The 12,970-nt window shown below is 33.2% G+C and overlaps 1 protein-coding gene across 4 annotated transcripts in view; it reads left to right on the top strand.

The window, feature by feature from the left end:
- The window catches only part of PAPOLA (poly(A) polymerase alpha), a 60,695-nt gene that overhangs the window by 21,538 nt on the left and 26,187 nt on the right, over positions 1–12,970 (top strand). For all 4 annotated transcript variants that reach the window (XM_033106996.1, XM_033106994.1, XM_033106993.1 and 1 more), the window contains exons 4-12: positions 334–415; positions 2,360–2,469; positions 2,913–2,966; positions 5,092–5,203; positions 5,903–5,992; positions 6,083–6,221; positions 7,771–7,843; positions 9,146–9,266; positions 10,244–10,328. In XM_033106996.1, the coding sequence (XP_032962887.1) occupies positions 334–415; positions 2,360–2,469; positions 2,913–2,966; positions 5,092–5,203; positions 5,903–5,992; positions 6,083–6,221; positions 7,771–7,843; positions 9,146–9,266; positions 10,244–10,328 (866 nt within the window). The remainder of the gene's footprint in view (positions 1–333; positions 416–2,359; positions 2,470–2,912; positions 2,967–5,091; positions 5,204–5,902; positions 5,993–6,082; positions 6,222–7,770; positions 7,844–9,145; positions 9,267–10,243; positions 10,329–12,970) is intronic.

Raw genomic sequence — 12,970 nt, 5'->3', positions numbered from 1 at the left:
AATAGAATCTCTGATTCTAACATTGCTTCTGTGTAATCCCATGGTTTCTACCAGTCCTCTTTAAAGCAGTTTGTAGAAAGAAATGTGACAAAATTCTAAAATAGTAAGGGTCTTCATTAAAGAACACTGATTAAAAGTTCAAAAGTGCTTGAATTTCAAATTAGGTTGATCTGTGAAGGCCTGGTATTTTGTAGAGCTTATACAGTTTACTGTCCGTATAACTTTGCACTGAAATCTTGTTTGTTTTGTTCTGTTTTGTTTTATGTACAGTGTTATTTGAAATTTCCTTTGTGCTCCACTGGCAGAATAACTACTTCTTGTTTGTTTCAACAGAATCTTCCACAATCTGTAATTGAAAATGTTGGCGGAAAAATTTTTACATTTGGATCTTACAGATTAGGAGTACACACAAAGGGTAAAGATTGTTTTCATTATTTTGGGAAGGAATACTTTTTCTAAGGCCTTTTTTTTTTTTTTTTTTTTGGAGGGGGAGAATATTGGGGAACAGTCTATTTTTCCAGGACCCATCAGCTCCATGTCAGATCGTCCTTTTCAGTCTAGTTCTGGGGGGTGCAGCTCAGCTCCCAGTCAAGTCGTTTGCACTCGAGTTGTGGAGGGCGCAGCTCACGGGCCCAAGTGGGGACTGACCGGTGACCTTGGTGTTGGGAGCATCGAGCTCTAACCACTGAGCAGCCGGCTGCACACTCGTGGCTCAGCTCCAAGCTCAAGCTGTTGTTTCTCACTGGCCCATGTGGGAATCGAACAGGTGACCTTGGTGTTATGATCAGTGCACTCTAACCACTGAACAAACGGTCGCCCACTTTTTCATTTCTTAAAAATTATAATAGCATATCCATCTCAGTTACTTGTGATGTATCATACAGCTTAAGTTTGCATTAAAGAGAGTACTTCAGGGAGCCTAAATTGGGTAAGAAGAAATAACATGCCTTCTATACCTGTGCTGTCCAATGCAATCTTAAATAAAATGTAAAATTCAGGTCCTCAGTATAAGTAGCCACATTTTAAATGTTTGTAGCCACATAAACTAGTGGCTACCACATTGAAAATTGCAAATATAGAACATTTTTCCCATTGGAGAATTCTTTTGAACAGTGCTCCTCTTTATGTCATTTCCTCTACCTGAAGAATATCTATCACTGTGGAAATCAGAACACAAATGATTTAAACTTAAAAAAAAAAAAAAAAAAAAACCTATGGATTTTTCCCCCCATCCTTTTATTATAGTTGTAAAATACAGTTAAGGAAAAAAAGTGTGTAGCCGAAGCCATTGATAATTACTATCAATATTTTCTTATTTACACTTGTAATTTTTTTCTCTGTGCAAATAAATACACAAAAATGTTATCGTGGCAGAATGTTTATTGAGCTTTTTCTTTTGACTGAGCATGGAGCTAATACGTTTTTTGATCTTCATTGTCTTATTTATTTCTCATTCTATTCTCATGCAATATATAGGAGTCTGAGACTTAAAGAAGCAATAAAGCATGAACAATATCTCCCTGCCACCTTTTGGCAGAACTAGGATTCTAACTTGGGGATTCTGAGGCTGTACTTTTCAACCATTAACCACTGGCCTCTATGTTAAAAGTTTCTGTCAGTATATACGTGTTCTTTGTTCAGGCGCCTTCCTTCTCCCCATCTCCCACTATGTGCCCATAGTAGTGTACTGTTTGCTCGTCTGCTTCATGAATATGCTAAGTGCACAGCCTTCCTAGCTCTTGAGTCTTAGGGAAATGTCTGTGTTGACCTGATTCCCTGTTGGTCTCTCCTTTTTATGATCCCAGTTACTGATTTTAATGATCTTTGTTGTGTTTTCCTATGTGCTCAGTGCTGGCCTCCTACCTATCAAGCACTAAATTAATAACAAATATCTTACCATGGTCTGCCTCATTGGATCTGTAGGTCCCATTTAGGGGCCAGGTAGGAGCCTATAAGCACCTATAATTCACGTCATGTATAGAAGGAAACTATTTCTTTGTTTCACTAATGGGCATGGCTGTGAGTAAATGACATCAGGATGTTAGGTCTGTTCTTAAGTAATTCCCTCTGCACCATAAAAGTCCTATCTGAGTCACCTTTCTTTGACTTCCATGTCACCTGGGCCACTGCAACTAGAGGATGCTGCAGGAAAAAGATATGTCCCATTAATTAGGATCATACTATTCCTATACTGACTGGTAATTTTTTTTAAGGGGAGGGGTGCATTTTTAGATACTCACCAGTATAATGTTAACCAATTCTCAACCACAAATGCTGCAATAAGATATAAAATAATGTTCTAATGATAGTAATTAATGGTTGATGGACTCGTTTTTTGTTTGTTTGTTTGTTTTTTTAGGTGCTGATATTGACGCCTTGTGTGTTGCTCCAAGACATGTTGATCGCAGTGACTTTTTCACCTCCTTCTATGATAAGTTGAAATTACAGGAAGAAGTAAAAGATTTAAGAGTGCGTAAATGTTTGGGGTGAAAGGGAAGGAGTTATAAAAATTAGATAATTGAGTGAATTTTATGGCTGTCATTTATTGAACTTTTGAAATTTGCCAAACCCTTTTAAGTGCTTTTAATGTATGCTTGCATTTTGTTCTTTACAAGCCTAAAATTATAAATCTAATCTTGTGTACAGAGTAGGAAATGAGGCAAACAAAATATTAATGCAGTTTAGCCACTATCTCATATCCGAGTGTCAGAAATCAAGGATTTGATCTTAGGTTTGTCTGATTCAAGAGCCTACTGCGTTAAAGCTGGTTGCTGAGAATCTCGTCTGTGTCAGGCATTACGCTAAATTACCTTTTAATAATTTCAAGTATTGCATTCATTTAAAAGTACTAAAACTAGAATAGGTGTAATGTGTAGTTTCAGAGACACTGAACTTGTTTGATTTTCTTATAGGCTGTTGAAGAGGCATTTGTGCCAGTTATCAAACTTTGTTTTGATGGGATAGAGGTAAGGCGTAGTGCAAATAGACAGTTTTTGCTATGTGTATTTGATCAATGTAAGTTAAAAACATGATTTATTTTAAAGTTTTATAATTAGTGAGTTGGTGTGATATTAATAAGAATTAACTTTTTAGTGGAAATACTGCCTATTCTTTGTAGAATACCATTTTTAGTCTTTTAAAGGAGTGTAGTGAAATTAGGAACTAAAATAATTGAACTAATGAAACATTGACAATAAAATGCTGCTACAAAACAGTTTACTTGGTAGTTTATCCACATGCAAATTTTGTATACTTATAGTCTTATTAAGATAACACAATATATTTTTACAAGTAGCACTTCTCCTTGACTTCATTTAAATTAAATATTTAAGACGCTGATAAAAAATTGTGACCTGATATTAAGTCTGAGGAAATATTTTCTGATGGGAGAGGATATATGAGCTCAAATTCCCGAGATGATATGCATTTCTCTTTGCCGCTTTCACCATGTGTATTGTAAGTAATTAGAACAAAGCTGACAGTGAAGCAATTTTAATTATTATGTTACTTCTGCCATACATGATGGTGCTGGAAGCACTGATAGTAATAGTGAAGATTATAAAAATTTGTAAACTTGAAGAATAATACTCCATTGTTTTGCAAAAAGGGTGGTTTCTATAATGTCTACATAAGATGCCCAACTCAATCTGCTGTGAAAAGTCAAATGACTAACCTTAATAGACATAAAGTGTTAGTAAAGGATTATCAAGTTCAAGTAGTTTTAATTTACTGCCAATGTTTAAATAAATATAAAACAGTCTGTAATGTAAGGTGATGTTCCGTTTTCCCAAAAATAACATTACCAACAAATGGGAGATTTTTTTTTTGCGGGACACTCAACTCAGTTGCGTAAACTTTTCAGGACGGAGATGAAAGCCAAATGGTTACTTGAAGTATTTCATGTGGTAATTTTTTATCCATACATTGTATAGAAAATAATATTAGGGAATGTCTTTCCATTACAACATTTTGTGAAGTAATTTTATCCTTTTTTTAAATATCTGTGTACTAAGTTGCTTTTTGAGTTACCTGTTTTTGTGAGCATATAATCTTTATTTCTGTCTAAATTGGGGCTTTGAAATCTGTTTCATTGGAAAACTTATGCTACACCACAAGTATTAGGTTGGTGCAAAAGTAATTGCAGTTTTTGCCATTAAAATACTTGTTTTTAAAGAGATCTTATAAAAGGCTCGTTTATAGCAGCATTCAAAGTTTTGGAAGCATGAAATCATACCCTCAGGAGTAATTACCAAATCTGTGCTAAGTGTCTTTGCACTCCTACCTTTCCTTGAAAAAAGAAAAAACAGTTGTCACTTGTATTTTACAGAAGATGCCAAAAAAAAAAAGTATGCATATTTTAAGAACAGAAAATTGTATTAAAATTGTAATACTCAATATATACCGATAACAAAAAATGAATACAAGTCACATTTGACTTCTGCAATTACAAGAGGTGCTCAGCGTCAGGACACTTTCGGTTACGGCGAACTACTGCTTGAGCACCGTTGACCAAAGTGTCCACTTGCATACATTTTTTTGGCACCCTCCCCATAAGCCTTCAGAGTTAGCCAGTGTTTGTTTTTGTTTTCTTAGTCAAAACGAAGTTGGAGAAACATGCCATAATATCATAGATATATAAGTTCTTAAATATAAGGAACCCCTTTTTTAACTGACAGGTGTATTTGGGCTAATATAAGGCTCTTATATTTGGGTATCTTTTAGTATATAATCAATTCACAGTTTATATAGATGGAGAATTGAACAGTTAATTTTAAGTAATCCAGTTTATGAATTGAGCAAACTTAGTAAACACAGTATGCATTTAATAAACTTAGTAAATCAAACTTAGTGTTGTAAAAATGACAAATAGGTATTTATATAAGTTCTATTTCCGATTACCATGTTTTAACATTATCTGATTAGAATACCCATGGTATCAATTAATAGTGTGTGGGTTGCTACAGGCATTTTCATGTTCATAATTGATGAGAAGATGCTGGTTTTCAGGAGTATGAAATGTTTTGTTTTTTGAAGAAATGCCTTAAAAATAGCCCAACAGATATGGAATGTTAAGTTTTGTTTTTGTTTTAGATTGATATTTTATTTGCAAGATTAGCACTGCAGACTATTCCAGAAGACTTGGACTTACGAGATGACAGTCTGCTTAAAAATTTAGATATAAGATGCATAAGAAGTCTTAACGGTATGTTAAAATGTACTTCCTTTTGTGTAGTGGCAGTTTTTGTCAACTATGAAATAGTTTTAAACTCAAGTTTTGTAATGAAGCTTCTTATAGCCATATTGTTTATCCATAGTCAGTCAAATAAAATGTGCTTTACTTAATAGTTAGACTGTAGGTAATTTATTTTACTCGTTGGTATCTTGCACTTTTTGTTTTTCTATTTACTGGGACATTTAAATTTAAAGATTGTGACATTGGTACTCTGTTGCTAATGATTTATGTTTCACTACATAATCCTAATTAATTTTGATCCTAATTTACTTTGTAAATCCTTTGTAATGTTATCAACTGTTGTGTTTAAAAGGATTGCTGTTGGACACTTTTGTATTAGCATTGCTTGGTACCATGGTCTTGAAGAACAGTTTTTGGAAATTTAAGTGGATCAAACTCTCAGTATATCCGGACTGGGAGAAATTTTAATTATGGGTTGAAAGTTTGAGATTAGGCAGATTCCAGTTCAGATTCTTTGGGTTAAGATAGTGCTTGTAATAGGAGATGAAAGTTTTAGGTTTTTAATTTGCCTCTTTATTGAATTAACATTACTGATTCTATCAAATAAGTTTTTATTTTATTTGACATCAACCTCAGTTAATTTAAAAGAAGCATTAGCATTAAATTTTTGATGATTTAATGTTCTGTTTTTTTACTCCTGTTAATCAGGTTGCAGGGTAACCGATGAAATTTTACACCTAGTACCAAACATTGACAACTTCAGGTTAACTCTGAGAGCTATCAAACTGTGGGCCAAACGTGAGTTCAGAATTTGTTGGCTAGCTTATTAAAAATATTTAAACTGTTGTTCAACACTAACTTTTGTTTTTGCTTTTCCCTTATCAACAGGCCACAACATCTATTCCAATATATTAGGTTTCCTCGGTGGTGTTTCCTGGGCTATGCTAGTAGCCAGAACTTGCCAGCTTTATCCAAATGCAATAGCATCAACTCTTGTACATAAATTTTTCTTGGTATTTTCTAAATGGTATGTGTTTAGATTATATTAAAATAAAATTGATTGTAGACACTGAAGTTTAGTCTTATTTCTATGACATTCTGCAGCTGGTTTCAGATTCAAATTTTAATTCATGATGTAACCATTTAGGTAGTCTTTGGGGGAGATCATATTGTATATAAAATGGCAAACTTAATTCCATTCCTTTTCCCCTAGCCTCCCCAGGATAGATAGTAAGACAGTTGCTATTTGTACTTCCGTGTGTAAATATACCCTCTAAATAAACTCTGAATTTTAGCTGTAATGTCTGCTAAAATCCAATGAATTAATAGGTTCTGATGTCACTTTGGATAAATTTATATATACAAACTTTTACCCTTTGAATTCTTCTAAATCTGTAGGCTGTTAGATTCTTGCGATTGTTTTTTGCTTTCAGCCGCCCACTTATCTTTGGTAAAATATTAAGATGTATATAGCAAGCTTTTAGGAATAACTGAGAGTGCTTGAATAAAGGCAATTGATCATCCCTTTGAGATTAGTCATTAACCGTAGAGAGATTTTTTTTTTAAAGCTCCCTCATTTTATTTATCATGTTCACATTTGTCAACCATTATTTTTTTTAAGAAAAGTAAGATAAGAGGTTATTGCCATTTTAAATTAGTTGCTTTGGCCCAAAAGCTTAGGGTTCTTGGTTTTAATCAAATTGATTTTAGAGATTTGTCTTCCCTACACAATTTCTGCCAACCCCTCTGCCAACTCCTCCTCTGAAAAATGAGTCTTTTCTGTCTATTTTATAAAACCAGAGTTTTTGGATAGAGTTTATAATGTAGAATGTGCCACACCTTTTAATACACATTCTGTTATTTACGGATTTGCTAGCATTTAATCATATAAACAGGTTTGATGAGAGTGACTAAAGAATGTTAGAATTTCTCTTAGTGCTACACATACATAGCAAATGATATTTTTAAGACGTTAACCTTGATATTAAGGATGGTAAATGTTTTCCAGTTTTTAATCTCTTCCATAAAGGACTGAAATAGCTAACTCATAGGGTGCATCTTGAAACTGTGTGTTCACGTCACAAAGTTTTATAACACATACTCATAACCCTTAAGTCAAGAGATGGAGAAAAATTTTCCTAGTCAGTTTTTTAATAATTATTCATACTTCTTTGCCTGTAATGAGTTAGTTTTTTCATTCTCAGTTTTCTTTGGATGGAGCTAGTATAAAGACAGGATTTTTGTCTTTCAAGAGGGATTTCTCACGTTTAGGGTTCAGGTGAACACATCAGATACCTTGGGGTAGTACTTTTTAATTGAAATAGTGCTTTATCAGTTCTTTGAGAGGCAGAGATGTTTGACTTCAGTCTGAGAAAGCTACCAAACAGTTTAAGTTAATTTCATAGAAGAAAGGTATTTCAAGTAGTCTTAACGTCGATGGGAATAAAAGATGATATATACCAAGAGGGCAAAATGAATGAAGAAGGATCACATTCACAAATGCTGTATGTTTAACAAAATACGTTCAGATGGTAATATCCAATAGTCTTATCAAGTGCTACAATCTTTTTAAACAGGGAATGGCCAAATCCAGTGCTATTGAAACAGCCTGAAGAATGCAATCTTAATTTGCCTGTATGGGACCCAAGGGTTAGTGTATTATTTTTTCCCCTACAAATTCACACTGTGCAATTACAAGTAAAAGTCATCTGCATAAACTTCAGGGAGACTTCCCATCCTTTTAACGTATGAGTGGACATGTTCGTATTACACGTTTAGATAACCTCAACTATAATTGTCCTCTGATGTGAGAAGCATAATTATGTACCCTGTAAATTACATTTAATTGTACATAGTTTATAATACCAAGTTCACTAACATTTTAATTTATATAGAACTACCTTGTAAGTCCAAGTTGTGTGGGCATTTGTGCTTAAAAAAAAATAAAAGGATCCTAAAAATTCCTGTATTTTTTTATTTGATCTAAATATTCTGTTAAAATTGGGTTGTTATAGGAAAACCGTTGCTTAATGTTTACCTGGGGCAGATACTAATTAGTATGATGTAATTATAAAAATTGGTTTGGGTATTTCAGATTACAAAACGTGGTTGGGCCAACGAAGAGCTTCCATTCTGCCTTTTGGGAAGTTACGGCCTTTATTACTGCTTACTCAAATGTTGACAACATGCACTTTATTAATTGGTAAAAAATTTAGGTCTGTGTAAGGCTTTATAGGGTTATAAATATTTTATATTTCTATATTGTTTTGCTATCTTAATACAGTATCATAAACATTGTCAGTTTGAAGTTTTGTTAATTATATCAAGTTATGTATTTTCAAGTTTCCCAAACCTCAAAGCATTTAATTTTGGAGGGACGTGAGTGTACAGTTTTCTCCATGGAAATATACCACTTATTCTTAGTATATGGATTAAGGTGAACAGTTATTAGATCATTACCTCTTAAAATAATACCAACATAGATAATATAGTTCCGCCATGTGTTAATAACCTTATATACTTTATAAGTTGAGGGTATGTTAAAAAACAAGTTTCCATCTTGTTTAAAATTCGTTTTACACAGAATATTATAGTATAACATTTCTCAAAAGTGTGATTGTGTATGCATCCCCATTTCTGTTGTTGAAAAAGGAAAAACTAAACATCCATAGATGCCCAAGTAGAACCTTTTTGCTCAACAGGCACACTGTTTCTAGTAAGGTTGCCAAAATAGTCATGCCCAAATGATTGAAACAAACTCTAAGTTTAGACCAAATCCTGATTCTATAAAGAATTCCTATAAAAACTGTCTCCTTACATGGTTTTTCTTTCTCAACTCCAGCTGTGAATGAAATGAAATTTAATCATTGGTTCAGTTTAACAAGGGTTAAAAAGTCCAAGTATCTGTTGCATATGTACTTGAAGAAACTGATTGGCTGTTGTTGTATGTAGGTAAACCCCAGTGATAGGTACCATCTTATGCCTATAATTACACCAGCATACCCACAACAGAACTCCACGTACAATGTGTCCGTTTCAACACGGATGGTCATGGTTGAGGAGTTTAAACAAGGTAAGTGGTTATCCTTATGCTCTCCTTTATACACAAAGGATTTACATACCATTGTAGACTCAGTAGTTGGGTATGCAATCTAAATTCAAGAAAGCACTGAGGTGAATTTTGATGTTTTTGTTTATTGGTTACAATATATATTTGAGAATTAACTTGAAAAACTTAGCTTAATTCCTTTTAGGCAGTTCATTTTTGATTATATATTGGAAGATTAACCAATATTTAAAGCTGTATCCTTAGCACAGCTTTTAAGGACTGGTTTAGTGCCATACAATTGCCATGTCAAAATTTAAATGTGTTGTAGTTTGTTTCCGTTGGGTGACGTGAGAGATGTTTTTTTTAGCAGGCTATATTCTTGGAAAGAGCTTTGATCAGGATTGTGGTCAAACTGCCCACTGATTTGGAAGATCCTCTAAACTTTCATGAATTCCAATAGCACTGTTAATTTGAAGGTCCAGCTAGCTATTGGCAAACGGTCTGAGGGAGGTTACTGGAACAGGGTGCTTTGACTTGACTGACACCAGTCTAGGAAGTAGAAGCAGCTGTCTGACTACCAGCTTCAAATTCAGAAGTGGAAAGGTCTTTTCTGTGGTCTAAACAGGCTCTTCATGAGAACACATTGCTATTCTTTTAGAAAGAGCAGGAAGCTTTTTTTTTAGAAGGACAAGAAACAAAGCTTATGGGAAACTTTTCTTGGGTAACTACATTGTTTAATTGTTGGAGAGAGTCAGTCTATGGGCATGGCATTTTAGAGTAATGGTGATTTACCAGAAACCTGGCTCTCAAAAACTCCTCCAGTTTTTTTGAAAAGTATGTATATGTGTAAGAATCTTTATGCTGTAACGTCATAGACTGAAATTGCTATTTATTAAATTTATTGTAGGATCATAGTAAACGCATGTGGTATGTTTAAGATCTTTAAAACTCTAGATTGTTAGACCAAACCATGCAAACATTTTAATATGTTTTTAATTTAGGTCTTGCTATCACAGATGAAATTTTGCTGAGTAAGGGAGAGTGGTCCAAACTTTTTGAAGCTCCAAACTTCTTTCAAAAGTACAAGTATGTATTTTAAGGCATGTCGGACATGTTGCTCTCTTAAGTAATGGTTGCATATGTGAAATCTCTTCTTGCTAGACTAATGCAGTTTTGAATTTTTCTTTAAACATCTTCTATAGAAGTTTCCTTCTGTCACAAAGGGTGTACTGTTTTTAGTTAAACCCCTATTTTTACTTGTCAAGCGAAAATATAACCCTACAGTTTTGCTGTCTTCTGAAACTGAACTCCATTTGTAGCAACATTAATTTTCTAGGCATATGGTAGTCATCACCAGATCTCAGACTCTGTACACCTTGGCAAAGGAGTGAACTGTAAAATTTGTAGTTAAGAAACTAAGTATTTTCAGCTAGTTCTGGAAACTTATCATTAAGATTCTCTATAACAGGCAAAGCTCATGTCATATACAGTCAAATGTTTTCAATAGTTACGGCACATGATTGGCCTAAAATTTCCCTCTAATGTTAATGAAGCCCCTTCAGATATTTCTACAATTTTTTTTGGAATCTAAGTGGGTGTAATACTTTTCACTAATGGTTTTGATGGTTTAATACCTTAGTACAGGTTAAAAGCCTGCTTGTGTTGGTTTTGATGAAAATTGTAAGTTACAATAAATCTTACTTTTAAAAAAATGGACTTGCACTTTTATTTGCCCTGAGCTGAAAACTTTCCAAAGTCCCACTTAAAAAATTTTTTTTCTTTAATGCTCAAAACATTCCTGACCATTTGATCTTGTGGATTGTGTTTTGTAATAATCTAAGCAAGATTGCTTTATGCTATTTCCCCAATTAAAAACAAGAATGATGACCTTCATGATGTCTCTGTGTTTTGTTTCTGTATCTTTTGCATGAAAAAGCAATAATGGAGCCAGCTTAATTGTTGTGTTCTGGGAGCACTACCTTCAGTAAAACTTTAAATAGCGTAACAGTGACTGCTCATGTTTATTACCTATTCCCCATTAGTTGTGCTTTTCCATTTGGCAGATAATTTGTCTTTTATTTAAACCAGTGTTGAGGAAGTACTTTTGAACATTTAATAAACATATTCTGATATTTTAAAAGCTATATAATTGTACAGAGAATAATAAATTGGTTCTGTAGAAAAGGATCAGCATCTCTTAATCTCTGAGAATCAAAGGTGAAGCTTGATTCATTCTTTTTCCTATCTCACTTCTTTAACAGAAGTAAGATAGATAGAATGAAATTCGTGAAAGTACTCGTGTGTCTTTCTTCACAAGACACTTTTAAGAAAGATTATTGTTGAAATTCAACAAACCTTGATAGTATTATCCATTTGAATACATTTGTATTACTAGAACTTTGAAGATTTTCTTTTAAAGCTTGCTTAATCTTTTTCTTTTAAAACTTTTAAGCTGTCTTTCAGTCTATGCCAAATAGTATCTATAAGTTCTTCAGTTGACATTAAAAGATTATAGATTACTATCTTTACTCTTGAAACAATCAAATTATTTTAGGTTATCACAAATGACTTTAAATATAATTTTATGAGGATGTAGCAACAAATAGAAGAAATATCAGGAAAATTAAAATTTCAACTGAGTCCTGGGATAAAAGATTTGAAAACATGACAACAATGGGCTAATTTTATTTATATCAAATTGTATTTCCCCCTAATTTCCCTCTACGTTTTGAGTCATTATTGTTATTAGACTTCAGAGGTATTCACAGATTTGAATTTTTCTTTTAACATATAAATTACCCTAAAGATTGGCTGTATAACTAAATTGAAAATTCTAGTTTTCCCTGATTCCAAATTGGTTAAATCTTATTTGAAGAATATCCTGCAAGTATTTGTTATGTATAGGATTTTAAATCGTATGTAATGTACGTGCCTGCCATTCCTGGAAGGGAGGGAACCATGGAAGACCTTTGTCTTAAAAAGCAGACAAGTCATCTTCTAGAAGAGATCAGTGTTCCTTGTGAAAAGGGGTAACATTGCTTTGTGAAGTTTTAAATAGTTCTAAGAAAATATTTTTCATGTATTTTCTTGAAGATACTCAAATTGACACTTAAGTAACAGTAAAATAAATCATTGATAGAGGAAATATGAATACTTATTTCAGGTGTTCCCATTCACTAGGAAACATGGAAAGGTATTAGGAAAACCAAAATGTTGTCTAAGATGTCATTAATTTCAAGGAGTATACATGTATCCAATAATTTCGCATTAAAATGTTTTGGAAACTTTAAAAACTGCACTGTAACTATTGAACCTGAAGTAAAGATGGAACTTCAAAGATTTTTGTCTGAGAGAATTAGATTTTTCAGTGAGCTATAATCTACCCAGATAAAATCTTAATGTGATGAAATGGTCAGGAAACCTCTTTACAGAAAGATTTTTTTGGGAGTGGTAAATAGGTATTAAGTAATAGCTAAGTGTTCTTAGGAGTTTTTAAATAGGTTTTAATTCATTTGGGGAACATTTTTATAGTTTATTGGAAACTGATAATCTTTAAATTTGAGGGAAAGTTAGTCACTATTGCATTATGACTTCAAAGTGTCTTGTGAAGGCATTTGAGCATCTTAAGTATGATAGTGGCAGTGTGATACAGGGGATCACGTTTTTTGGAATAGCAACAAAATAGAGTCTAAATTTAGAAATACTACTTGGTTTTGTGTTCTGATAGG

The sequence above is a fragment of the Rhinolophus ferrumequinum genome, chromosome 6 (genome assembly GCF_004115265.2).
Source record: "Rhinolophus ferrumequinum isolate MPI-CBG mRhiFer1 chromosome 6, mRhiFer1_v1.p, whole genome shotgun sequence".
Lineage (NCBI taxonomy): Eukaryota > Metazoa > Chordata > Mammalia > Chiroptera > Rhinolophidae > Rhinolophus > Rhinolophus ferrumequinum.
The sequence above is the reverse complement of the archived record's forward strand: the minus strand, read 5'-3'. Positions and strand labels throughout refer to the sequence as shown.